The 27,765-nt window shown below is 33.7% G+C and overlaps 1 protein-coding gene across 2 annotated transcripts; it reads left to right on the top strand.

Moving 5' to 3' along the window:
- Nucleotides 1-89: 89 nt before the first annotated feature.
- Nucleotides 90-27,456, top strand: Dsc1 (desmocollin 1). 2 transcript variants are annotated; one of them, XM_058573866.1, is made up of 17 exons: nucleotides 92-522; nucleotides 2,923-3,007; nucleotides 4,312-4,514; nucleotides 6,084-6,203; nucleotides 7,039-7,194; nucleotides 9,686-9,830; nucleotides 11,865-12,031; nucleotides 12,993-13,127; nucleotides 13,809-13,994; nucleotides 15,001-15,263; nucleotides 15,612-15,754; nucleotides 21,713-21,925; nucleotides 22,601-22,843; nucleotides 24,400-24,521; nucleotides 25,249-25,497; nucleotides 26,220-26,265; nucleotides 26,350-26,566. In XM_058573866.1, exons 1-16 carry the CDS (start codon nucleotides 460-462, stop codon nucleotides 26,253-26,255), a joined length of 2,529 nt encoding a protein of 842 aa, XP_058429849.1. In that variant the 5' UTR covers nucleotides 92-459; the 3' UTR covers nucleotides 26,256-26,265; nucleotides 26,350-26,566. The 2 variants fall into 2 exon arrangements, with proteins under 2 accessions (XP_046284321.1, XP_058429849.1); XM_046428365.2 differs by lacking the exon at nucleotides 26,220-26,265 and having other exon boundaries at nucleotides 90-522; nucleotides 26,350-27,456.
- Nucleotides 27,457-27,765: the final 309 nt, after the last annotated feature.

Below are 27,765 nucleotides of genomic sequence, written 5' to 3'. Positions count from 1 at the left end.
GGAGGGGAGCCCGTGGGAGTGGGTAATAACTGGGGAGGACTTCATAGCATCAACCTGGGGGTAAAGGGAGGAGGGCTGAGGATGGAGGGTGTTCCCTCTTGCTTCTGCCTATGTGTTAAGTGGCAGGAGAAATTTTGAAAGCTGCTATGAGGAGGAGCTAGTGACTAGGTTTGGGGTGTTTTGTACCTTACTCTCCCCACTTGTAGGAAAACCTCTTTACATTCAGAGGTCATTGGCTTGGAAGGAGGAAGACTGACCAGAGGACAGGGGGAAAACAATTCTCCTGCGGCTCCTCCTGACATCTATCACTTGCCTCCTGTCTCTCTTCCAAAGCCAGCTTAGCACTGTCAAGGTGGCTGCAGAACATCTTGACAAGTGCCAGCATCTGCTTAGCTGCCCTGTGCATCTCAGGCTACCCCATTGTCTGGTCACCATCCCTGGCCATTGGGACCACTTCTGATGGCTGTGGCCTCCGCTGCCCCAGGGAGCATCTTCTGTAAGCAGCTCCTTTTCTCTCTTCTGGTGAGTAACAACCCGAGGATTAGGGACTCAAGCATGTCACTACTGGCTTCCTGCCTCTAGTTAGGGCTTGAAAGAGAGAAGAGGTGGGGACGGAAGGCAGGGAAGATAGACTGGGCAAACAAAAGTAGAATGAAGAAAAATTCAGAGAAGAGTGGAGAGACTTGTGGTCCAGGATGGGGCGTGCTTAGCTTACGGTTCCAGTGCCTGCTGCCAGGATATTAAAGTTTTTCAAGGGAATCTCTTGTTCTGTCTTGTTGTGATGTTTTCCTAAGAAGTAGTGGAATACATTCAAACCTTAGGCATTTGGCCCAGAAGTTTCTGAGTTTTACTTTTGTCATTAAATAAGCTCATGTATTTAACATGCTTCCTTCTACTGAGCTGCAAGAATGGGAAAAGGATTTGGGGTGAAGGTATGAATTTTCCAGGTCTTTCTTACTTTACACAGGAAGAGCTAAGAGAAAGGCAGAACTCATAGTTAACAAGCAGTTTAATTAGGAAACATAAAAAAGCAAAATGTGACAGTTATTAAAAATACCATTAGCCTTCTTTCTTTCTACTTGAATTTTTCATAGTTTGCAATTGCATGAGTTTTTTTTTTTTTTTTTTTTTTTTTTTTTTAAGATGGGAAGGGAGGAGTTTTCCTATATCTCTTATCCAGCATCTCTGAACTGAGAATTTCCTTTTTCATTATTTTGGAAACATTTTATTTTCATAATTTGAAGGTTTTGCTGTATGGGGACAAATATTTTTGCGTATAAATTATATATGATGCAGGGTTGATGGTGAACTTCTCATCCTGTAATGGCTCGGGGAGACGTGAACTCAGAGGCCATCTTAAGTTAGTATTAACTAAAATGTAGTGGTATATTTCCAAGGGATTTCACACACTTTTCTTTCTTTCTTTTTTTTTTTTTGCTTTTGGCCTATTTCCTGCCTCTTATCTTTTGATTTATTCTGTGCCCATTTATCCTTGATTCCCATACTGACAAAAAAGGTGTCTGACCACAACTCCTCCAAATCACTTAGTCAATGACCCAACTTGAAGGCTGGAAGACCACTAATGATGGGAAACCTGAGGTGGGGCATTAGGACCGGAAGTAAAGAAGATAAGGATGGGAAAAATAATGGGATGCATCGTATAACAATGTTATACACACAGACACACAAACTTTTATGGTATATGTACAAGTATATGCAGTTATGTGTATATATATGTATACCTATGTATGTATATATGCATGTAAATTTTGCTCTTTTCACCTTATATATTTAGACCACTTTTAGATTACTACTAATACAAGGCCTTATCTTTGGAAAGTTCTTTGGATATAATTTAGCACATTACTTTAAATAAGAAAGTCAAATAGGTAAAAATTTCTCCTTTTTTAATAAGTGGTTTTACAAATTTAAACATGTATGGCTTTTAAAATTCCAGCTTTTCATATTGTCTGGCTAAAAAAGCTTTTTAAAATTACAGTCTATTTGAACAGGCTGCTGCAATATATTCCATAGACTTGAGTTGAGTTGGAAAGGAAATGCATATCTTTTAATATTAATATCTATCTATTCTTTCATCTACACAAATAATGTGTCCATTAACTCTGGAAATATGTCTTTGGAGAAAATCTGATCATATAAATGACCTATATGGTTCTGGGAAATCTAACTGATCTACTGTCTATTTAAATAATCAAAATGCAATCATTTTGATAGAAGAAAAATTAAATAAAGTGCCAAGAAAAGAAGAAAAATATATTTTGGACTTATTGAAACCTTCAAAGGGATAACTTTTATTTTTCAGATAATATGTCTTCTTTGAAATACCTAGATTTTTAAAACAATAACTATGTCTTGAATTTAATTTGAAATCTTTACTCAAAGGGAAGTCTTTATATTTTGAAATATAGTCCTTTTTAGACTAGTTGTATGACTTGAGGTCATTTAGTCTTTGAAGTTTTTGCCACGATAGTCTGAAAAAGTAATTTGAAAACAGAGAATATACCCTCAAATAGTGGAAATGATGATTTGAGAACCAGTACAGATAATGTAATTACTGAATTCTAGAGTTAAATAAGTTCTTCAGGCTAGATAATCAGAACATTTACGTATGGTGTTAGTGGCAACAAACTCCATATAAGGTCAATGGATTATAACACATTTTCTTGCATTTATACAATATGAATAAGACGAACTGTTCACTTAATTTTCCATTGATATTCAATGACTATGGTGACTCTAAAGTCATTCTTTGTTGTTTTTTTTTAAATGATTATGAAAAAAGAAGGGATTAGAAGGTTAATTTGCTTTCAAAATTGAAAATATTTTTATAAGACAAAACTGCAATGTAAAAATGTATTTCAAAATGCAATTCTTAGGTTTTCTTTCTTTCTTTCTTTTGAGGTTCTGATATTATTTTGTGATGCTTGTCAGAAAATTTCTCTTCAAGTTCCTTCTCATCTTCAGGCCGAAACACTTGTAGGCAAAGGTAAGAAAACCATACTGAGAATTTAACAGTTGTAACTTGCTACATTTTGCTTCAGGCTGTTTTTATGAAGTTTGGGATAAAAGCCACATAGTAGCTACTTGGCATTAAAATTGGCCATACAATAAAAGATAGTCTTCTTGTTTTTTGTAGTGGTTAAAAATAATTAAAATAACAGTTACTGGTATGCTTTTCTTGCCAAAAAAAAATTAGCAAACATCAGAGAGTTTATTAGTCCAAACAAATCAAGACACCAAAACCAGAAGCACATTTCAATTCATATCAGCTAATCTACTGTCAATGCCAAGTGATTAGAGATGAAATTAATAATTCCTAATTTAAATGTTCCAAATAAAATTTGGACTTGAGGTTGATAACAATGAACAAGTATCCACCAAGAATGTATATGACCTACTTCACAAACTAGCTTGTGAAAGTCAAACAAAATTTCAGGGTATCTTACCACTGTAGTCATCAATACATATTAAGTTCTGAGTTTCTTTAATCTCAAAAAGGTATTATAAAAATATTATTGGCAATATTAGTGAGAAATATTGCTTAACAATAGATTTGTTGCAAGATAGTTTTAACTGTCAAAGATTTATTGCAAAATCTACTGACATCATACAGTTATAATATCTGTGATATAAGATAACAAATTTGTGAATGTGTATGCTCTAGATCTATCTATATCTATTGTCTATCATCCACAGCTGCTTGACTTAAAATGGGATCATAGCCCTATTGTAAATGGAAAATCTCAGAACTGGAAAATGCATTTAATACACTTAAACTACCAAACATCATATCTTAGCAACATCTGCTGTAGATCAGCTATTGATTTTCCTGCTCACATGGATCACTAAGAGCTATTGCTCAGAGCACCTGCCCAGCATCACGAGAGAGAGTGCTACCCCATATGGCTAGCTGAGAAAACAATAGAAATTAAAATTCACAATTCAAGTAAAGTTTCCATGGAAGGTGTATTGCTATTGCACCCTTATAAAGTCAAGGGCCATCTCCACATGTATGTACAAACCTGTCAGTAGGAGGTAAAGCGGAAGAAATAGACCAGATTCAATGTCACCAGGAAAATTGTTCCCTTTTTAATTCATGAGGATAATGGGAAATCTGTCTCCACTAGTTTAATTATTTAATTCTTTTGGCTCCTCCATTTTAGAATAGCAGGTGCTTGCCTGTCACCACCCTTTCTGATTCTCATGCATTAACTCTCAGTTGTCATTCCTGTAAAACTTGTTCTATTCCTGTTTCACCTGACAAATTGCTGTGAAATTTCTTCTCTGCAGTGAATCTGGAGGAGTGTCTCAAGTCGTCTAGCCAAATCCTGTCCAGCGACCCTGCCTTTAGAATTCTGGAAGATGGCTCCATCTACACAACACATGACCTCCTTTTGTCTTCTGAAGGGAAGACGTTTTCCATTTTACTCTCAGACAGTCAGAGGCAGGAACAAAAGGAGATAGAAATCGTACTGTTGGCAAGAGAAGAAAAGGTATACTAGATAAGGATTTAAATAGCTTCATATACTAAGGTCCTTATGAGAATCCTTCGTTTCCTACACTTCCTTTCAGATTAAAACTACTTTCCTTGAGTAATTTTTTTTTTTGTCTTTTCCATTTATAATTAATATCTACAAATACTAGACTGTTAAGGAGTTCTACAGCTGTTTACACAGGTGTGTAACAATGAATGAATCTGTAGCAAAGTCAGGGGATCAAAGGTTTTCGTGAGTGCTTTGAGGTGTGGCTCTAAGAGATATCCACCTGAAGAACAAGGACAAGGGAGGGGCCCATCTCAAGCTGGAGGAGGAGGGGTGAAGCAGCCTGGAGATGAGGCACTCACTCTGTGTGGCTCCTTCCCAACCAACTGTGGATTGAATATTTGTCTCTTGAAAGAGGAAAAGAGATGGTCTAAAACTTACTCCCATATTAGTAGACAATCCCACAGGGTTCCTTTCTTCAGAGAGTGGAGGTGTGATCAGGCCAGAAGATTGGTATGAGTGTCTTGGATGGAGCCTCACTTTTTTGCAGTGAAGGAAGAGCAGTGATTAGTCTGGGAGTGAGGAGGGAGAAAGCTGTGGAAATTCACATCTCATTTAAGCCAACTCAACACAACGATTTTGGTCTTATAAAATCATTCATTAATAAGTGATCTAAAAAAAAAAGAAAAAGAAAAAGAAGTAACTCAATTTAAAAGAGTATTTCCCAGCAAAATTCATTTTAATTATAAGAACTTCTTTTCACTGAGTTTAAAATATGATCAAGCCTTACGAATATTTTTTAATCGAAATTGCAAAGAATCACCACATTATATAAAATAAAATGTACTTTGAGCAAACACTGTTGTATATCTCTATGTAGGTATAAAAATGCTCACATTGTAAGATTGGTAAAATTTGGAGCCCGGTGTGGTGGTGCATGCCTGTAATTCTAGCAGCTCAGGAGGCTGAGGCAGGAGGGTCACAAATTCAAAGCCAGCCTCAGCAAAAGCGAGATGCTAAGCAACTCAGTGAGACCCTGTCTCTAAATAAAATACAAAATAGGGCTGGGGATGTGGCTCAGTGGTGGAGTGCCCCTGAATTCAATCCCTGGTACAAAAAAAAAAAAGATCAAATTTGGGTTTTACCATTCTTCATGAACTAAAATCAATTCTTTTTATTTGTTAACGGATCATCTATTTTTAGGGATGTCTACAGTATCTCAAGGTGATATTTTCCCAATGCCCTATAAATTTCTTATTCACCCAAAATACTGTGCTAGATTTTAGCATTTATGTATAAAGAGTATGCCTATAAATTTCTGCTTGTTGACTGGTTAAATCAGGAAACAGGTGGAACGAGAGACTATACTGAGTCTAAGGTTTTAGTGTGTGTGTGTGTGTGTGTGTGTGTTATTATTGAAAAACAAAAATTCTTTGGAGATTATCCATCATATTGTTAATTGTTATTATCCATCATAAGGTATGGACCTTACTTATTTTCTCCATGCTAATGTATATGTGAAAATTGTATTCCTAAGAATGAAAAACAATGCTGTACTTCTTTGTTTCTCATTAAACATAGGCATCTAAGAAAAGACATACCAAAGACAGAGTTCTCAAGCGCAGTAAGAGAAGATGGGCTCCTATTCCTTGTTCGCTGATGGAGAACTCATTAGGTCCATTTCCCCAACATGTTCAGCAGGTATGTTTCATCTTATTTGGTTTCATATGTATAAAAGATTTTTTTGTGGTTAAAACTTTCCATTTGAATGTTGAACAATATATTGAGTCAGAACTTTTAAACTATTGATAGCAATAGAATCATCTATTCATCAGAGCTACGATCACATAGAAGTGATCCAATATATTTTATTACTTTCTTCCAGAAATTGTATTTAAATAGTGAGAATCAGGCTTTACATTTTGAATTTCTTGTGTCCATATTTTGCATCTAGGTTCACCTAATACTATGATAGACTTTTTAAGAGCTTATGTACAGAGGATTGCCTAGAGAGTTTGCGTAATTCAACTTTTGCTTGAACACTTATCCTCCAAAACATCATCACTTTCTGTTTACTAAGTAAAGTTGTCTCACTTCCACATAGCTGAGATGCAAGGATGGACAGTTTTGGAATTTTGAGGTTTTTAAATAATTAATTGTGCAAAGTTGAATTACTTTGACAATATTTTTAATCATGTAATTTTCAATTCCAAATAATTCAAAATCTCTGTACTATATTTTATAAAGAAATAAGAATAAGTGCATAGGAATTATAAAGGCATATTACTCCATAAATTTTGTTGCTCTGCAGATATTAAAATAATTTAGTGTGAAGTAAGTGACAGAATCTGTGGCTTTGAACATTCCAGAATGCAAATGAGAAGTTGAAAAACATGGGAAATGCTTAGTAGATAATAAAAGTAATAATAGTAGGTGAGTAAGCAAGAGAGTGATACAAAATAAACTCATAAGTTAGGTTGAAGGTATTGATCACAATATATTTGATCTGTTCCTAAATTGTCACTTGTTGTTATAGATCCAATCTGATGCTGCCCAGAATTACACCATCTTTTACTCCATAAGTGGACCAGGAGTGGACAAAGAGCCCTTCAATTTATTCTACATAGAGAAAGACACTGGGGATATCTATTGTACTCGGAGCATTGACCGTGAGCAGTATGATCAGTTTTTGGTAGGATTACTGAAATATTTATTCAGAACTGTATCTTTAGTTTTGCTTGAGTTATATTCTTGGTGTTGCATTTTTACAAATTAAAAAAATCAAATACTTAATTTAATATTTACAATGTTACTAATGTTCAACATAAACTTCAAATAAAAATTAGTGCCATTGCTAAAGTGAGACGGTAGATAAGAGACATAAAGGCGAGGGAAGGTATAGAATATATAATGATAGCATTTTAAAGGACAGACTTGGTTCTGTACAATTCTAGAGAAGTGACAATAAATTGTATTGAGTTCAAATTTCTTTATAACAAAATACCTTAATTATTCTCAATTATTGTTGTAAGCAGTAAATCACATAAGAATTTTTTTAAAAAGTAAAAAAAAAAAATGATGCTTGGGTCCATGCCCAGAAACTCTAGCTTAATTGTCCTGGGCTGGAGTCAAGGTGATCTTAAATACATTTTAACTGCATTTGCTGCCTCAAACCATGGCATAGCATGGTGCATGTTTTCTTTTCTCTCTCTCACTGTTTTTGAGTAATGAAATCCTTGGGTACCATGTTATTTCCTTAGTAAGCCAGAAAAACTTTACAGTCTTCTATCTTATCCTATCCAAAGAATTCTATCTCTTCTGAAAATTTAATCTTTTTTTTTTTTTACTTCAAATTTACATGTCTCTTCAGCATTCTGATGCCTAATCTGATATATAGCAAACATTCCCAGTGGTATTTTGGGAGGATGATGAATGATTTTGATTTACCTCTTATTATCTTGAATTGTAGGAGAGTATAAAGAAGTTTTTTGCTAAATGACATTATGTAAAAGAAACTTACCTCATACGTGGGTAGTCCAGAGAGTGATATCTTGCAGACTACTGAGAGTTGGTGGTCACATATAGGCAACTCTGAAAGAAGGTAACAATATAGGGAGAGGGAGTGAAGAACTAAATGTTCCAGGAAGCTACAACCCCATAGAAAGATCTAGTGGTTAGGAAGAAATCAACAAAAATACAACAAACCCTGGTTGGAGTTTGTCACTAGGGAAGAATGTGAAATGCAAAGTTGGAGAGCTCAGACCATAGGAGAGTTAAAGACCTTGTAATTCATACCAAGGAGACTGGGCTCTATCCTAGAATGTCCTCTAAAGCAATCTATAAGGCACTGCACATTTTAAAGCAATATAAATTTCATTTAATGTATTTCATAATTAAGTACAGTGATATAATTTCTTTATAATTTTATGTTCCCTCCCAAATTTCCTAGATTAAACACATTTTACTCCTAATAATATAAAACAATTGCTTAAAAAGTATTTATCCAAGCTCTTTTCTAACCCCTTTTTTATTTTTATTTTTTGGTACAGAAGATTGAACCCAGGGCTTTAGGCTCTACCATTAAGCTATATCCCCAACTCCATTAACAACCATTTTGATTTTTATTTCCATAAGCAAAATAAATAATTGTTAAAGAACATATTAATTCCATGCTAACTTTACAGCATATTCATAAGAAGTGAAGATATGGCATTAGAAGCCAGTCTTGTGAAGAGATAAAGAGCAATCTATTCTGTATGTTGCAATGTACATTTAATTATCTATTCTGCTATGGAATCATTTTAAAAGAAAAGAGAAGATGCATGATAGAGGCACAAAATGCAATACTCTTGAGAACTTGATGACTGATTAATAAAACTAATTTGAGAAAAAGAAGAGTTTGATATCTTGGATTTGAATCCTAGTTCATTTTAGAAATGTTTACAGTAACAAAATCAGGAAACACTGTAGTAAAGAATTGAGTTAATATGGTTGATTTGGGGGCAGCTTTAGCTGGTCCTGTCAGTGAAGGAAATCTATTTAATACAACTATGATTTATTGAATGCTTACTTCACACAAATCACATAGGAAAAGTGCAAAAAATAATTTAAATGTGAAAAAAACATTAAGTCCTCACAGTTGAGGTCAAGATATATCACTCTGAGCTGGAGTTTGTGATACATGCATGCATTTATTAGCATTTTTATTAGGAAAAAATGCACGTTTATGATAGAAAAATGACAACCGGTAGAGATATCACCCAGAGATAGTTGTGATTTTTTTCTCTTTATCTATCTAACTTTTATTACTTTGAAAGTTTATAAACTTAAAAAAAAACTTGTTATTAGAATATCTGGATAAGAAATCTACATACATTCTAACAAATAGAACAGCATGCCTTTATTTCAGAGAACACCTGTAGAACCCATGGTGCTTGGCACACACAATACTTGGAGGGAGACTAATGAGAAAAGGAGAAAAAAAAAACCCACACTCACCTAAAGGGAATTGAAGCCATATGGCAGGCATGCACCGTGCCTGGGTGTTATCTTTCCATTGAATCATTTATTAGTTAGAGAAACCCTTGTGGATTATTTTTTGAATGACATATTTTGCCCTACTGGTAGGCTTACTTTCATGTTGTCATTTGAGAACAAGCCAGAGGCGTTCTTCTTCCTTTTAGGTATATGGCTATGCAACAACTGCAGATGGCTATGCACCAGATTATCCGCTCCCCTTGTTATTCAAAGTTGAAGATGATAATGATAATGCCCCATATTTTGAAACCAAAATGACAGTTTTTAGCGTGCCTGAAAATTGCCGATCTGGTAAGTTCATATTTTATAAGGGTATAAGGAGATTAATTGACATTTGGTATTATAAGATAAAATGTTTGATTTTATCATTGCATTTAGAGGTTCTTTTGTGTTTTTGACTATACATATTCTTCCTTGGATATTGCTGTTAAATGACATCCCTATTAAGGCTCAAACTGTTCTGAGCAAGTTTGTAAATTTAAGCACTTCCATAAGATAGAATTCCATATGCATTCCCTTTTATATCATGACTTTATAATTCTTTTCTTGACTCAGTTCTCTGTAGGGTTGGCTGTGGTTGAAATGGAGTTTGGTCTAGATATGTATGCTTAGAAATTCTGTTGTGGAGAGAGGTGGCTTAGTTTCCTAAGGGACTAGCTAGGAATCCTTCATGACTATGAAACAGAAGTTAAGAATGGGCCCCAAACCACTTGTCTTCCAGCAAAATGAGAAGTTATTATTTTATAGATTCATTGTTTGTTTTTTAAATTATGATTCACCTGAGGATATTTGAAAGGCTGGATGTAGGAAAAATTCAACTTTCCTTTCCAATTCAGGAAGAGTAACAAAGTAAAGTGACATAATAAAACATATAGAAAACCCCATTTTATGGTGCCAGGGAATATTTTTTAACTGATATTTGAAATACAAAGAGGTTGACTTTTACGCATTATATATACCACATTTTATTGAAACTTTGCAGTTCAGTGTTGATTTCTTTATTAATTAACTGTTGGATATTAACCTTTATTTCATCCTAAACTTGTAACCTGTGCCTAATAGGATGGAAATTCTAGGAAAACACTAGACTTCAACTTCAATTGAATTCCTTACTAATGTTTTAAAAATTATAGAATACTAAAAACACTTGACTTTCAAGAATAAATGACGTACAACTTTCTAGTTTTATAAGATCACACAGTTTTCAAAGGCAAACCTTGTGAGGTTCACTTTGCTATGCACATTTAGAAGACTGCTAAATAATATGTAAAGTTTCTATCTAGTTAATCTACTTTGGATCTGAATGTGCAACAGACAAATATTTATATTCTCAGTTTTTGCCATGTATATGTGATCACAAGTGTTTTATAAAACAATATATAATTGGAAGCTCTATAAAGTTTCAACATATTTTCAAGGACCCCAAAATATATCATAGCATAAAAATCCTACGATTTTCAAATCCCAGATTTGTAACAACATATGTATTGCTTTTCATGGCATATTTTCCAAATTGAAAAAAAATAATTTGTTTCATGTTATATGAAGCCAAGATTATAACCTAGGCCTTCCAAAGAACATAATAATATAGTGTAGTTTATTTTAAGAATCAGCAAGAAATGCTGTTATTTCTTATGGCCTCCTCCATTCTGTGACCAGGCACGTATGTATGTATATTAGTCTTTCACAATCAGTGGCTTGTTGAAACAGCATTTCATAGCCATGTCTGGGCTGTGAAGTTTGTCTAAAAGTTACTCAGACTAATGCATAATGTTTATTTCTTTCTTATATTAATAATCACTTGCATATACTAATAACTCAGAAACTCTGTTTATTAAAATATAAAAACATTTGTTACATGCAAAGTTGTGCCTTTTCTTTCATTAGCATTATTAAATAGAGATATAAAACAGAATATTCAAAGAAGGTCTTGTTCAAAAATAGTCCATGAACTGGGATAGTATTTTAGAAAGAATTTTAAAACTATGGTTACCAAGTGTAGGCTCTGTGACCAAGGGTAGGGTGGGACCTGTTCTGGTTTTTGTAGAATACAAATCCTGTTAATCACAGTAGCCACTTAATTGGAGTTCAAGACATGGGGCTTGGAGAAGTCTTGTAGAACATGTATACACTCCTCACATTATCTGTAAAACTCATCATTTTGTGCTTTTCTTTCTTTCCTAGACAGTTTAATATAGCAATGCCTTGATTTTTATTTTTGTTTATAATTTTATTTTTGTTTAAAAAATCCTTTTGTTTATAATTTGATTATATTATAAACAAAAGGGTTTTTAACTTTCTGACAATATTGGATTTATCGAACAGGAACTTCAGTGGGACAAGTGACTGCCATAGACAATGATGAACCTGGAACCCTTCATACTCGTCTGAAATTCAAAATTCTACAACAAATCCCTGATCATCCAAAGCATTTCTCCATACATCCAGATACAGGTGTCATCACTACAACTACACCTCTGCTGGATAGAGAGGTAAGAAATTAATCAACTTCTCCATCACTAAACTACATGTAAACTGACAATTAACTCTCAAGACAATTTGCAATATGGCCCTTGTGGCCCCTTCCTAAGTTTTATTCCGTGGACTAGGGTTAGGGCTTCTCTGGAGACTTCCCTTTGCTCTACAGAGATAATGGGAAAGCACAAGGTGTTAGACAAGGTCTAACAAATTTACCTAATGTGATGTGGTGGTGCTAAAATTGTTTTGTTTATTCTATTTTTGTTTTACGAAAAGTAATTTCATTTGACTTCCAATAGATGTAATTTTTAAAAGTTAAAAAAACTTGATTTGTTAAAGCAGATTTAGATTCACAGGCAAATTAAATAGAAATACAAATGGTTCCCAGGTATCCCCCGCCCTGACACATAGCCTTATGCGCTATTAACATCTTGCACCACAGAGATACATTGATATCATCAATGAACCTAGATCAGCGCATCATTATCACCCAAAGTACATCATTTCCATTGGATTCACTCTTGGTGCTGTACATTCTATGGGTTGGGACAAATCTGTAGGGACAGGCATTCATCATATAGCGTGATCTCACTGCCCTTTTGTACTCCTCCTGTTCCTCTTTTCCTTTTCCTCTCTCTTGAAATCTACATTTGCAATGTTATATTAGAAACATCAGCTTCCCATTGTATGGATTGGCCAGTCTCTTGTTCTGTATTTATATTATGGTGTCCTTTTAAAAACTGTATTAAAGGTTAAGATAATACCTCAGTGGTAAAACACCTGCTTAGCATGTGCAAGGTCCTGGGTTCAATTATTAGCATCAAAATAAATAAATAAGTGTGTGAGAGTATATAATTTGAACATGAATATTTGCAAAGTATTTTTAAGATAATCACAGCAGAAAGAGTAGTTCTCATAATTATAAGTTAGAGGAAACAGAAGTGTTCATCAATGTACCCTTTTCCTTTTTTTCAGAAATGTGATACTTACAAGTTAGTAATGGAAGTGCGAGACATGGGAGGTCAACCTTTTGGCTTATTTAATACAGGAACAATTACTATTTCCCTGGAGGATGAAAATGACAATCCACCATATTTCACGGAAACTTCTGTGAGTGTATCTCTGTATTCATTTATCTGGATGCATTTACGTTTTCAAAAAAAAAAAAAAGACAAATATGGAACTTGGTAGCTCTGGGAGATCATGCATTTTGACTTAAATAGTTGCCACTTACAAATAATAGAGAGAAAAATATGATTTTTGTAAAAACAATTGAAGTACCAGTCATTTCTGGAGGCTGTGGAAATAACCATGCTTGTGGCTACCCAAGAGCTTTTCCACCCTTGAGGTGGCTCATGTGTTCAACATTTTCTTGGTTGCTAAGCTCCAGGATCAGATTGCTTGGATTTAATTTTTTTTATAAGGTGAAGAAATAGAAGAGTCTTTACATTTCAAGTTCTAAGATGAAAAATGGTTTAGCTTTATCTCTTCTGCTGGACTCACTACTTAACACAGACTGTCACTTTTGAGCAAACTTTCCCAGTAAACAATGTAAGATATATAGACATAAATATAAAAACAGATATAGATGATATTTATGCATATATATGATAGATATATGCATATCTTATATTTAGGAGAAAATAAGTAAGCTATGAATTAAACTTGTAAGTTATTTCCCAACATATGGGTATACATTCCATATCTCTTTTTCTTTAAATATGAATTTTAGAGTATAAGACCATATTGTAAAAGCTATAGATTTCTAATTTAAAAAGGCTTGCTTTTCAGTATTTTACAGAAGTAGAAGAAAATAGAATCGACGTGGTGATTTTACGGATGAAAGTACATGACCTAGATTTGGCCAATACGCCTCACTCAAAGGCTGTGTACACAATCCTACAGGGAAACGAGAATGGAAACTTCAAAATTAGCACAGATCCAAATACAAATGAAGGAATCTTGTGTGTGGTCAAGGTAAATTAATAAAATAACCATGTTTTAAGGCATTCAAACTTAAGCTTTTGTGCTGATAAAAATAATTAATATTTCCTTATGTATATGACTAGAATATTGCAGTGTGGTACTGAAATCTTTCCTATTATTATTTTACCCTCATTTATTTTCTTAGAAGAAAGTCATGTCAGGCATAAAACTCATTGCTCTACATATGAGGAAAATCAAGGCAGAGAAATATTGAATATTTTATCAGATATTTGCCTTAGAATTAATCTTAGTTACTCACCTGGTTCCTTTCTGAGCCCTTCTATCCATAACCTCACCAACCTCTTGCATAGTTATTTTCCATCATAAATTTCTAAAAGACAACAGATATTCCCAGAATCTTTATGTAGAAATTGTTTTCCTGATAAGATTCCCATAAAATGACCTTTAATTATTATATTGCATTTTCTTTCTCTTTTTTTTCTTCTAGATTTCTCTTTTTCTTTTTTTTATCACTTAACTTTTATTTCAAGAGTGTTTCTGATTCTTCAGTTTAGAATTGAGCACTTTGATTATAAACTAAACAGACCTAAATTTCACATTCTTTAAAAAGATGCTGCTAAGTAATACAATGACATCTTTTACATGGTAGCCAAATCTCATCAAATTATTTTATACATTAGCCTGGAAGAATTTCATGTATCATTACTATTTCATATGATAGGTAATGACATAATCTGAATTTTTTCAAACATTTCTTCTGCATTTCTATTCATATTTCAATATTTAATATAAAATGAAGGTAGGGTCTTCTAAAAGAAAAGTAAGAAGAAACATTGGTTGAGTCAAAAACAACAATTTTGTGTTGGACAGCATTTATTATTTTGGAAAGCTAATTATTAGTTTTTGTATTAGCAACAACTTTTGGTAACATTTTAAATGTGAAAATGTTATTCTCTTTATGTTAAAACTTGGGAATCAAAATCATAAGTCCACGTTGTGTATATACTGACTGATTAAAGTTATGTTTACTGAATAGCCATTGAACTATGAACTCAATCGCCAAGTTGTTTTGCAAATCGGTGTACTTAATGAAGCAGAATTCACTAAAGCGGCAAACTCGCAAACTCCTCCCTCAATGTGTACTACCACTGTGACTGTTAAAATCAAAGACAGTGATGAGGGCCCTGAATGCGAGCCACCAGTGAAAATTATTCAGAGTAAAGATGGCCTTCCAGCTGGTAAGGAACTCCTTGGATACAAAGCACTGGACCCAGAAACACGCAGTGGTGAAGGCTTAAGGTAAGGTACCTTTCAAAAAGTTCCTTCATTTTTATTGAAATCTAAAATTCTTTTCTGGTACTGGGGGATGGAACCCAGGGACACTGTGCTGCTGAGCTGCATCCCCAGCCCTTTTTATTTTATTTTGAGACACCATCTAATTTGCCTTGGCTGGCCTGGAACATATGATCTTCTTAGTGTCAGTCTCCCGAGTTGTAGGGATCACAGGAATGCACCATGGTGCTAGTCTGGTGGGATGTAAATGGATTGCAAATTTAGGAAAATTCTATGTATTTTTCAAAATGACAAATTGTAAGATTATGTCTGCTATTGGGTGTCATCCTTTATATATTGATTTCTGAAAATTAGGTATCAGAAGTTGGGAGATGAAGATAACTGGTTTGAAATCAATGAACACACTGGAGATTTGAGGACTGTAAAAGTACTAGATAGAGAATCGAAATTTGTAAAAAACAACCAGTACAATGTTTCAGTGGTGGCAAGAGATGCAGGTAAGTGCCATTTTCTAGAAATAAATATAAAAGTAGGGTATGTTTCTAAGAAAACTTTGGGTGGAATCTGTTCATTTCTGGATCAAAAGTTAATGCAAGCCATGTTTGCATTAATGTAATCATAAGGCATACTGCAAAAAAAAAAAAGAGCAATGTTTGTGTTATGATTGGAGTCTAACCAGTTCAGGCTCCCAAGCATCAGTTATGCAGAGCTACAAGGGAATAAATGATCAGTCTAAGTTCTGAGGAAACAGTGGCCTATTCAAGGAACTCTTTTTTTTTTCAGAAATGCAGGTTTAGATTATTATGATTTGAACATGCTAAATAGTTTCAACCCTCCTAAAACAGTTAAGTTCCAGATAGGTTTGTTCTGAGCTTTTCTTAATGGAGAACAAATCATTTATCCTCTTTCCTAAAGAAGGGATAAAAAGCTATGGTTTGTAATCTCTAAGGTTAATTCTAAGAACTAATCTGTAAAGAGCATCCTTCAAATACTGTAATGATCTTTAACCCTTTTTGAACTTATATCAATAAATCAATTTCATTATGTTTGTAAATATGTTGCAAAGTGTTTGCTAATGTTTTATTTGTATACATATACTACTATGCTAATGTATTGTATATATCATAGAAATACACAAAATAAATATTAAAAGTGCCAAAAATATAAATAGAAGTTATGCTAATTTACTTCATCATGGCAATTATATATTTACTCATTAGAGGAAAAAATTTCACAAATAATAATGAACTTCAGCTTTTCTGACATAGCTAATTCTTTTGACTATCTTCCTGACCCAAGAAGGTTTCCACTGTTTTCATCTACATAAAATATGCTGTTTTCTCAGCTATTATACCCTACTTATTTTTTTTTCTTGTTGACATAAAACAAAAGCCATATCTACTAAGAGAGACATAAAAAATTTAAACTAACGGGGATGCTAGGTGCTTGCGGTTTATATGGAGAAGGGGAGCTGAGTCAGACATAAATCTGCCCCATCTAGCCTTGTTTCAGTCTGTGGCCCTTGGTGTACAAATACCATGTTGCACACTCTAATTAGTGCACTGACCAAGCTACAGAACAATTTTTGTGAGCTAAAACATTTGGGTTTCAAAAATCTGAAATTGCCTTTGAAAGAAACCCTAAATATGAATATGATGAATTAATCACCTACATATGATCTTTCTTTCCTCTTGATACTTCTCATTCACATACTTTTTGAATTCTTTTATGTTTTAATTTTTTTCTAATTAGTTATACACCACAGCAGAATGCATTTTGACACATCATACATAAATGGAGTGCAGCTTATTATTCTTCTGGTTATACGTGAAGTACAGTTACACTGGTTGTTTAATCATATGTACACATAGAGTAATAATGTCTAATTCATTCTATTATCATTCCTACCCCCATACCCCCCACACCCTTCACTCCCATCTTTCTAATCCAAAGTACCTCTATTCTTCCCTAGCCCTGCCTGCTCATTGTGAATTAGTATTCACATATTGAAGAAAACATTCAGACTTTGATTCTTTGGAATTGGCTTATTTTGCTTAGCATGATGTTCTCCAGTTCCATTCATTTACTGGCAAATACCATAATTTCATTCCTTTTTTAAGACTGAGTAATATTCCATAGTGTATATATACCACAATTTCTTTATCCATTCATCTGTTGAAGGGCACCTAGGTTGGTTCTATAGTTTAGCTATTGTGAATTGAGCTGCTATAAAACATTGATGTGACTGCATCACTGTAGTATGCTGATTTTAAGTCCTTTGGGTATAAACCTAGGAATGGGATAACTGGGTCAAATAGTGGTTCCATTCCAAGTTTTCTGAGGAATCTCCATACTGCTTTCTAGAGTAGTTGCACCAATTGGCAGTCCCACCAGCAATGTATGAGTGAACCCCCATATCTTCTCCAACATTTATTGTTGATTATTGATGATTGCCATTCTGACCGGAGTGAGATGGAATAATACACATATTCTTAATATAATTTTTAAATGCAATTTTTTGGGGAAAAGACCTGCTAAAGAATGGGGAAAACCTTCCCTAATAAATGTTGTTAATTTACTATTACTCTATAATTTTGGATGATTTACTCTTCTTTTGTGAGTAAAAATGAAATCTAAGTGGTTTGGGAACACAATAATGACAAACAGGGAGTCCTATTTACTCATTTATTCTTCTATTAGGTTCTAAGTACCAGGCAAGTTGCCATGGAAAGTAGGAATCATAGGAAAAAATTATGCACAATAAAGTATAAAAAATTAACTTTGCTCTTTAGAGCTAAAAAGCACGGTTTATAACCACACTGAACATTGTCCAAGGAAATTAAAAGTTTACATTAATCTACCTCCCAGGGTCATAGTTAACCTCAGTAATAGAAAAATCATGTGGCAATATGAAGGATTTTGCTCCTTTGAACTTTAATCTGTCTATCTATCTATATTTACATATGAACATATATAAACATTATATAAGACATGTATTATATAAATATAATATATAAACATATGCTTATATATATAGCAAGGATTTTGTTTTGAAGCTCACAAATATTTCTGGATGATGACCTAGTTATTCTTATAGTTTTCTTAGAATCAAGTTCATGTTCTTGTATTTCTAGTGTGCGTCCTCTTTGTTAGGCTGATTTCCCTGCTTATCAATCTAGAAAACACTATTTTATATGTTTTCCACCTAGAATACTGTTGCCCCTCCTACTTTAAATTCAGGTCCATTAAAGTCTTAAAGTGAATGGCAATAACAACTTCTATGATCTTGCCCACTAATCTTTGGTCTGTTCTTAATACCTTTTCACATTCCTGCAGTGAGACTAATATGCTAATTATCACATATGATGTGTCTTTACTCTGAACAAGATACTTTCATTGTTTCCATGTATATTCTTTCTCTAAATTATAATAAGGATGAGCTCCATTTTTAGTAAAGACTTCTACACTGCCCTATTTATAAACATTCTTTCATATAGCATCTAGCATAGAATTTGGCATAGGTTATTCAATGCAGATACCAAAATGTCTCATTCCTCATTGTTTGAGGGCCCTTTGAATCTCTAGGCCTACGTTATGAAGTTCATTACCAAAAGCTACACAATTTCAGGGGCATGTTTTGCATTTGGAACAAAAACTAGTTCCAATGTAGAAAATTGAGTTCAAAAATTTACAATGTATTTTGGGATTCTGTAAAGATAATTTTCCTAAAATAGCAAATGTAGAAGGGTTGTCATGTGGAAATTAATAGGAGGTATTTGTGGCTTCAGTTCTGTAAATATTTCAATGAACTTGACACAATCTATTTAAATAGGTTGGAAATCATCTAGAGCTTATATATATATATTATGAATTAACAATATAATTATATTATAATTGTTACATTACCATTCTATATTATATTATCATTTAATGGCATTATGTATCATTTTTATAGTTGTCCACATCTGGAGTGATAGATTAAGAAGGAAGAATCTGAAATCTTTCCAACAATTAATTAAAACACTCCATATATGCTTCCCAGGCTGGCTCATGATGCAGTGAGCTTCCAGTTACTGAAAACATTTAAGTATCACTGGAGAACTATGGCTTCCAGAGACCCTCTTATTGAAGCATTATCAGTTTGAATTTTACATAGTCCACATGTACTTAGCAGCTCTGACTCTATGATGTTCCCATCTCACTGATACTTGTCATTTAATTCTGTCCTTTCAAGGTAGACAAATGTAGTTATTTACCTTTTCATGATATTTGACGATTGTCAGTTATTTATTTTTGGACTATTTCCTAGGGATAAGGCACTTTGATTGTTTTGGTTTTGACTTTTTGTAGTTCTGTCTTTGACTGACATCCATTTAAACAATTCCAAGCATCTTTTATTCTGTTTTCACCAGCATGTTTAAAACAGACCATAATAGCAAATGATGTCATGTAATAAATGTTACTTGAATATAGTATTAAGTGAATCTTGATTTGTTTTCCTATGGTTGCCGTATTTTTATTAGCTTTTTAAATTGTGCTCTTTATTTCTCCATAAAGAGAAAGGCTGTTTTTTTAAATGTAAAAGGTAAATCAGTACACATCAACTCATGTGTAATGTCTGTTACTACATTTTTTTAACTTTAGAAAAGCTTCTTTTTTACATTACTCTTTTTTTTATTAGTTTGCTGATTTTGAAGTTGTTACTCATATTCAGATTTATTTATAATTTTCTGGTAGCCTTAAAATATTTATATTCCATTGTAGGTATTTTTCCCTAATAGTATCTCTCTCTTTTATTTTTGGATATTTTGAAACTTGTTTCAGCAAGATTACTTTAAATATATATTTATACATATAGCATATATATATATATAGTAGTTATTTTATAGCATTCATAAGTTTAAGGCCATATTGAATAAATAACTTTTGTTGCCATTATTTAACAAAAAAATATTTCCTTGAAATATAAAACATGATATTACTTAGATGTTATTTCAAACTAAGAAAAAAAATGAATTATATTTGATATGATTTATGGTAGACTTTATAGCATTCAATGTAAAAAGTATGAGAAATTGGATATTTTTTTTGTTTTAATTCCAAACTCATACCATTTATGGAAGTTTATAATCTTTTCACAAATGATAGAATTTGAACATGTTTTTAAACATGTTCAAACTCAAATTATGGGATATATATATATATACATATATATATATATATATATATATATATAATTTATATATGCAGTGAGCATCCAATATATACGTGTATGTGTGTGTGTGTGTATTTTTTTTTCTTGTACTAAGGATTGAACCCCTAAACCACAATCCCCAGCCCTTTTTACTTTTTATTTTGAGACACAGTCTTGCTAAGTTGCTTAGGGCCTTGCTAAGTTGCTGAGGCTGGCTTTAAACTCATGATCCTCCTGCTTTAGCCTCCCAAGCCACTGGGATTACAGGCATGTGCCAAAGCACCCAATATGAAGAATAGTTTAATTAGACATATTTCTTAAGATTTATGTGTGAAACATTAGGACAGTAATGGTGGTAATCAGCAGTTGAGTGAGAGTTTCTATTAACAATATTATATTGATTGAATTAGAGTGAAAGTACACACTCATTTTTTGAATTATTCAATTATTTTTTTTTCAAAGTATAAAAACTATGTCTGTTGTGGTAACATTCAGCTATAGCGAGCCAAGAAATACTGGGCTCTCAAGATGAAGGTGACTCACTGTGTTACATGCTCAATATTTAGTGTGTCATCCAAGGTAGGAGCAAAGTGTTCTGAGAAAAACAGGGTTGTGACATCGTTGTCTATAGAAGTCACAGGTTTCATGAGGCAGTGACATTTTAGTAGATTCTTAAAGATAACTGGATTGGACAGGAGATATAGCTCAAAGGTAGCACATGCTTTGTGTGCATGAAGCCCTGGATTCAAAGCCCCAGCACAGACAATAATACTAATAACCATAATAGGGTTTACCAGGAAGAGGAGAAAAATATTCCTGGTAGAAGCGACAGAAAGTACCAAAGCAGAGAGGAAATAAAGCACCTAGAGGTTTTAATGTGAAGTTTTACAAGTTTTGAGCAAAGAATAAATGTAGAAAAGGAGAAAATCCTGAGAAGGTAATTTATGACAAAATGTAAAGTTTTTTTATTCTAAGGGTGAATATATTTTTTTATAAAACAAGTGTACGAAATCGATTTTATTTTCAACAGGTGTTTCTGTAATGACATTGGAATCTCACACCTTTTAGTTTTAAAAAAGCACCTGAAAAGATCATCTGATCCAGCCACCAGTCTTCTAAGAAGAGTGTCACTAGTTTGTATTAATAGTGTCTGAGATTTGGGAAGATAAATGAAAGCAGATGTCAACTGTATATTACATAAATTGTTGAAAATAAATATATTTCTTAAGTTTTCATAACTTATTTTTAAACTCTCTCCTAGTTGGCCGATCTTGCACTGGAACACTCGTAGTTCTTTTGGAAGATTTTAATGATCATCCACCAAAAATTGAAAAAGATGTGACAATTTGTAAGCATGATAAAGATTATGCTCTTCTGGAACCTGAAGATGACGATGGGCCTGATAATGGTCCACCTTTTCAATTCTTTCTGGATAATTCTGCCAACAAACTTTGGACTATAGAATCAAAGAATGGTAAAGAATTGTGCTAAATTTTGTACCCAGTAGTGGTTTGAGATGGCAGATGGTCTTGATTTTCACCTTAGTTTCTCATGATAAACATGTTAATTTTAGGAGATTATCTTGTAGATCCTAAAAAAGGAGAATACTTTGCTTTAAAAAAAAAAAAAAATATATATATATATATATATATATATATATATATATATATATATATTTATGTTATACTTAGTTTCTTATTGTAAATCTCCTAAGAAAATTTATGAATACATTTTAAATGATCACTTGAATAACATGGTAAGTTTAGGTTAATCTAATGTGAGCACAAAATAAAATTAAATTTGATTTTCTGGTTTACTGTGAAATCGAAATAATTTTTAAGAAAGAAAAATGAACAATTAAGAACAGTGGAGAAGCTGAAGAATGTAGGGGGGGAGAAAGTTTGAGAAAGAGGAGGAGAGCAGAATGAAATTAGCTAAACTATGTCATGTACATCTATGAACATATCACAGTAAATTATACTTTTATATATAATGATAATACACCATTTAAAAAATAAACCGATAAGGAAGAAACATTAGAGTTTTATTTCAAATATACCCACCTCCATTCCCAAGGATACCAAGTAGGAATAATATTGCTATGGAAAGGTCATATCAATTTATATTATTTCTACCTTTTCCTCCCTAGGTAAACAAGGTGTTCTTCGTGCAAAGCAAAATCTTGATTACAACTATTATTCTGTGCCTATCCAAATACAAGACAGACATGGTTTGTCTGCAAAACATGTGTTGTCAGTGAGAATATGTGACTGCACAACTCCATCTGACTGTAGAATGGCTATTAAAGATGAGAGAGATATTAAACCAGGAAATGTTATACTTGGAAAATGGGCTATTCTTGCCATGGTGTTGGGTTCTGCATTATTATTGTGTAAGTATTATCATATAGAATTTGTTAACCCATGTTTTACCTAATGTTTCTGTTGATTTTCCATTACTATAACAAAATCACCAAAGGTAACAATTTATAATGAAGAAAGGTTTATTTTGGCTCATAGTTTCAGAGGTTTCAGTCCATGGTCAACGGGCTCTGTTGCTTTTGGGCCTGTGCTGTGGAACATGTGCTGGAACAAAGCTGCTTGCCTAGTGGTAGCCACGAAGTAAAGAAGTCAGGAAGAGGCCAGAGTCTTCATATCCCCTTCAAGGTCACTCCCAATGACTGGATTTCCTCCCTATGGGCCCCACATCTTAAAGAGTCCACCATCTCCTAATAGCACTATGAGCTGGAGGGCCAAAAATTTAATGCATAGCCTTTGGAGGATGCTTAATTCAAATCATGGCCATTTAGAAAAAAGATAATATGACGATTCTTCAAATTAATTATCTGTATAACCTTTGATACATGTTCTCTAAGTCAAAAGAAAAACATACCAATAAGAGTAGATTGAAATTTTTAAAGTAAATGCCAGAGGCAGGAGCCTCAGTTCTTCAATAATGTTTCACGTTTCTTCTTCTTTGAACTCATTTTTTTCATATGTAAAATGTAGAAGTTGGATAAAATTACTAAGATTCCCTCCCATATAAAATACAGTCTTCCAAGCAGTAGTCACATTTACATAGAGAATACATAAATACAAGAAGATAAGGTAGTTCTAAAATTCTAGATATTTATGTTTCATACTAGTAATAAAGTGATTTAGTACATATCATAAGAAGATCCCAATGAGTGAAAAAAAAATGATCATATGTTGGGCCACTAAGGGGACATAATGCAAGCAAAGGAAACTTAGATTTTGCATTCTACAAACATTTTTTTTAAGTATTGGAGAATGAACCCAGGGCCTCATGCATGCTAACCAAGTGCTCTGCCACTGAGCCACAGGTCTAACCATTACAAATCATTGTTTGAAGACACAAAACTAACGGCAACCTTTCTCAGACTTCAGCTTCTGTCTCTCAACTACAAAGAACAATTGCATTTACAAACTTGTCCCATAGCCTTTACTGTGTCCTAATTCATTTGAATTTGAGTTTCAGGATAAACTGGATGTTCCTCATAACACTGGATTAGTTAATATACACTTTCAAAACCAGACACTGGTTTTATGTTATTGTCTTGTTTATATTTATGTCTAAATTCTTTGTTTTGTTGTTGTAAGTCTGTTAAGTGTGTTCTGTATCACTTCAAATACCAATAATACTATCTTAAAGCTCAAATGAAGTCATTTTTTTAAATATAGAGAATGTAAGAGATACATATTTTTGGACCTAGGAAAAGAGGTATTATTACTCTAAGACAGAGATTGTATAGATGAGTGCATTTTACAAATATTCTGCTTTAAATTTTATGACCAGAAGTGACCTCAATTTGTGGAATACATTTTAAAAAGTTGTGCAAAGAAACTTCAAAACAGTCTGATAATCAAATTATTTAGTGTATACTGGATTAAAAAATACTATTTTACTTCAATCTTTTCCTTTTTTTAGGTATTATGTTTACATGTTTCTGTGTTACTACCAAGAGGACAGTAAAGAAATGTTTTCCAGAAGATGTAGCACAGCAAAATTTAATTGTATCCAATACTGAAGGACCTGGAGAAGAAGTGACGGTAAATCGGATTTAACTTCCCTTGAATTGTGTGGTGATCCAGTGACGCAGTGTGATGATTAGTAATAATGGCAACAATAATAACCAGTAATATTTATGGAGCACTAAGCCAAGCAGAGTTCCAAGTGCCATGTTTTCATTCCTTTAAACTTCAGGAGTCTGTTGAATTAGTTTCAAAGGACTGCATAGCAAATTGAGTGACTTAAACAATAGAAACTTTTGTCTCACTGTTTCGGAGGCTACAAATCAGAGACAAAGGTGTTGGTAGGGTCATGTTCCCTCTCAAGGCACTAGGGAAGGACCTGCTCAGGTATCTGTCCTAGCTTCTTCCAATTCCTTGTCTTATGGCAGCACAAATGTTGACATGACATTCTCCCTGGGCATGTGCCTATACCCAAACCTCCCTTTTTCTAAGGACATTGGCCATATCAGATTAAGGACTCCCCTAATCTGGTATAACTGCATCTTCACTTAAGCAGTTGCATCTACAATGACTCTATTTCTATCTAAGGTCACATTCTAGGTCCTGGAGGTAAGGACCTCTCCATGTGAGGTTTTAGGGACTCAATTTACACCATAACACCTATGATGTGGCTATTGCTGTAATCCTGATTTGGGGCCACTAGGGCACAGAAAGTAAGAGCTATGTCTGTGGTGAGAAATTTGAAATGAAAGTGAACCGTGAGTTTCAGTTGGATTCATCTTATAACTCTCACTTTATTTTTTAGGAAGCGAATATTAGGATCCCCACACAGACATCCAACATTTGTGACACAAGCATGTCGGTTGGTACTCTTGGTGGCCAGGGAATCAAAACGCAGCAAAGTTTTGAGATGGTCAAAGGAGGCTACACTTTGGATTCCAACAAAGGCCATCACACCTTGGAGTCCAGCAAGGGAGTAGGGCAGGGAGGTGTAGACACCGGCAGATATGCGTACACGGACTGGCAGAGTTTCACCCAACCTCGGCTTGGTGAAGTAAGTCTCAATGTCTTCAAGTTCACGTGACATGAAAGTTAGACATCATTTATGACCCAGTATTTCCCCCAAATTTTGCTCCTCACACCTGGAACATATCACTTTTCTAATGTTGAAGGAATTGTCATATAGATGGATGTCAGGTCCAAACCTCAAAGCAAAAGATCTGAAAATTTTAAAAATACAGCTTACAAGACTTTATCTAGGAGTGACATATGTTGGAATATTTAAGACTGAAACCTTCTTTCAAAAAATTACCGGAAAAAAAATCTAGAATGAAATATGTGTTATAAACAACAGATCATAAATTATCAATAATTTCAGTATATTTGAGTTCTGCATATAGTTATGAAGTCCTGGCTATCAAAATAAACCGGGTAGATTGTTGAACTTGTATTCTGGGTTTTATTTCATTACTTTGATTGTTTTGTGTTCAGATTAGTCAGTACAGGTTGATATTAGCCAGTACAATATATGACACTATTATACTACAATAGTGTATTCTAAGAATCCTAGCCTATATTGGTTTTCCCCATATATGTGAAAAGGCTACAGAGGTAAATTTCTACTATACACATTTATTTTCAAATGGGAAGTTTTAAGTCATGTGATGTATATAAAACCTTAATTTTATAAATGTGTTCACTGGGAGCATTTATTTATTTGCTATATTTTAAAAATGAATAGAATACAGACCAATCATGTGCATTTTTTATATGTAGGAATCCATTAGAGGACACACTCTGATTAAAAATTAAACAGTAAAAGGTAAATCAAAGACATCATTTTTCTGCTAATATGTTTAGGTGTTTTTAAAAAAATAATAATAAAATGTGCTCTTTCTCGAAACAGAAGGTGTACTTGTGCGGACAAGATGAGGAACACAAACATTCTGAAGATTACGTTCGTTCTTACAATTATGAAGGCAAAGGCTCTATGGCCGGCTCAGTAGGGTGCTGCAGCGATCGGCAGGAAGAAGAAGGGCTGGAGTTTCTAGATCACCTGGAACCCAAATTTAGGACATTGGCAAAGACATGTGTACAGAAATAAATGTTTTTTTTTTTTAATGGAGTAACATCTACCGATATATTTGTAAGAGTTTATTGAATGTAAACTGATAGCAGCATCTGCTAATTATTTTGTTTATTGGAGACAAACTTCAAGTCTCATAGACAAGGGTACTGTAACTATGAGGCTCCCCTAAATTCTCCTTGTCTGACAGAACTTTCATATTCTCTAGACATAAAGTTTTCATTGTTTATTTTCTTTTACATGCATGTATATACGGCCCCTTTGGGACTGCACTGTGTGCATTCTGGCATCTTCCATGGTATTTGAAAACTTATGCTACTTTGTGTGCTATGGAAGACTATGTGGGAAAGTTGGGTATTGTGGAGGCTAATCAGAAATGACTTTTTGTTTTTAGCTGTACAAATTAAATACTTTCTTTAACATCTTGGGGAGAATTATGTTTTTATAAATATTTTCTCTAATGCCAGAGAATTGCTTTCTTTCTACCTGACTGGTTTAAGAAGGATTTTAAAATGTTCTCAGGTGCAGCCTTCTGTTGGGTATAAAAGCTCCTTTCTCCATACTTTCCACCCCTCAGAGGTGCTGTTTCTAGCTCTGTCTTCTTTGGGAGCCTTTAGGGCTTAGGGCTTGGATCTAGTTCATATTGAGGTGTCATAAGGTTCCTACAGATTCTAGGATTGTTGGAAAGACATAGAACAGGACAACTCACAGCAACTTGAGTTGCAGAGATTTGTCAAGGAGAATAGGAGAGGATTTCTATGAAAGACTATCAAACCTGATGCCCATGGGTTGACTTCAACTCACAAATATGTTCCATTTGTCCATCAGATAGACTCTTGGCTTAAAAAACTGTATGAATGCCTTGGCAATAACACTTGTAATGTAGTTTGACACAGACCCACGGATCTCTGCAGCTCCCACCTCGCATCTTCAATTATTTGTACAAGCCCTGAAAGCATTAGGCTGTAGCTCTGATTGACAGGGCTTAGCACTTTGAACATGCCAAAAATTGAATTGGCATTCATATTGGAACTTAATGCTCATTCTGCATTGGTAATTATTTTAAAAACTAGAAAATTAGAAATAGTGTTTGGTTTGCATATGTTAAAATATTGAAATCTATTAGAGTAACACTGACAAAAAATTTGTTGACTGGTAGATATATGAACAAACAGTTAAGTAAATAAGTTATTTTGAAGGCATAAAATATTAATAGAATATCATGTTTTATTGATT

The sequence above is a fragment of the Marmota monax genome, unplaced genomic scaffold, assembly GCF_021218885.2.
Source record: "Marmota monax isolate L192 unplaced genomic scaffold, Marmota_monax_Labrador192_F-V1.1 WCK01_AAM20220418_F8-fsc00031, whole genome shotgun sequence".
NCBI lineage: Eukaryota > Metazoa > Chordata > Mammalia > Rodentia > Sciuridae > Marmota > Marmota monax.
The sequence above is the reverse complement of the archived record's forward strand: the minus strand, read 5'-3'. Positions and strand labels throughout refer to the sequence as shown.

Excerpts from the sequence above, each read along its gene's own strand:
- Dsc1 (XM_046428365.2), top strand. The coding sequence starts at position 460 with ATGGCTGTGGCCTCCGCTGCCCCAGGGAGCATCTTCTGTAAGCAGCTC. Across the intron at positions 9,831-11,864 it reads GCCTGAAAATTGCCGATCTG|GAACTTCAGTGGGACAAGTG; the intron begins GTAAGTTCATAT and ends TTTATCGAACAG. Across the intron at positions 13,995-15,000 it reads GAATCTTGTGTGTGGTCAAG|CCATTGAACTATGAACTCAA; the intron begins GTAAATTAATAA and ends TTTACTGAATAG.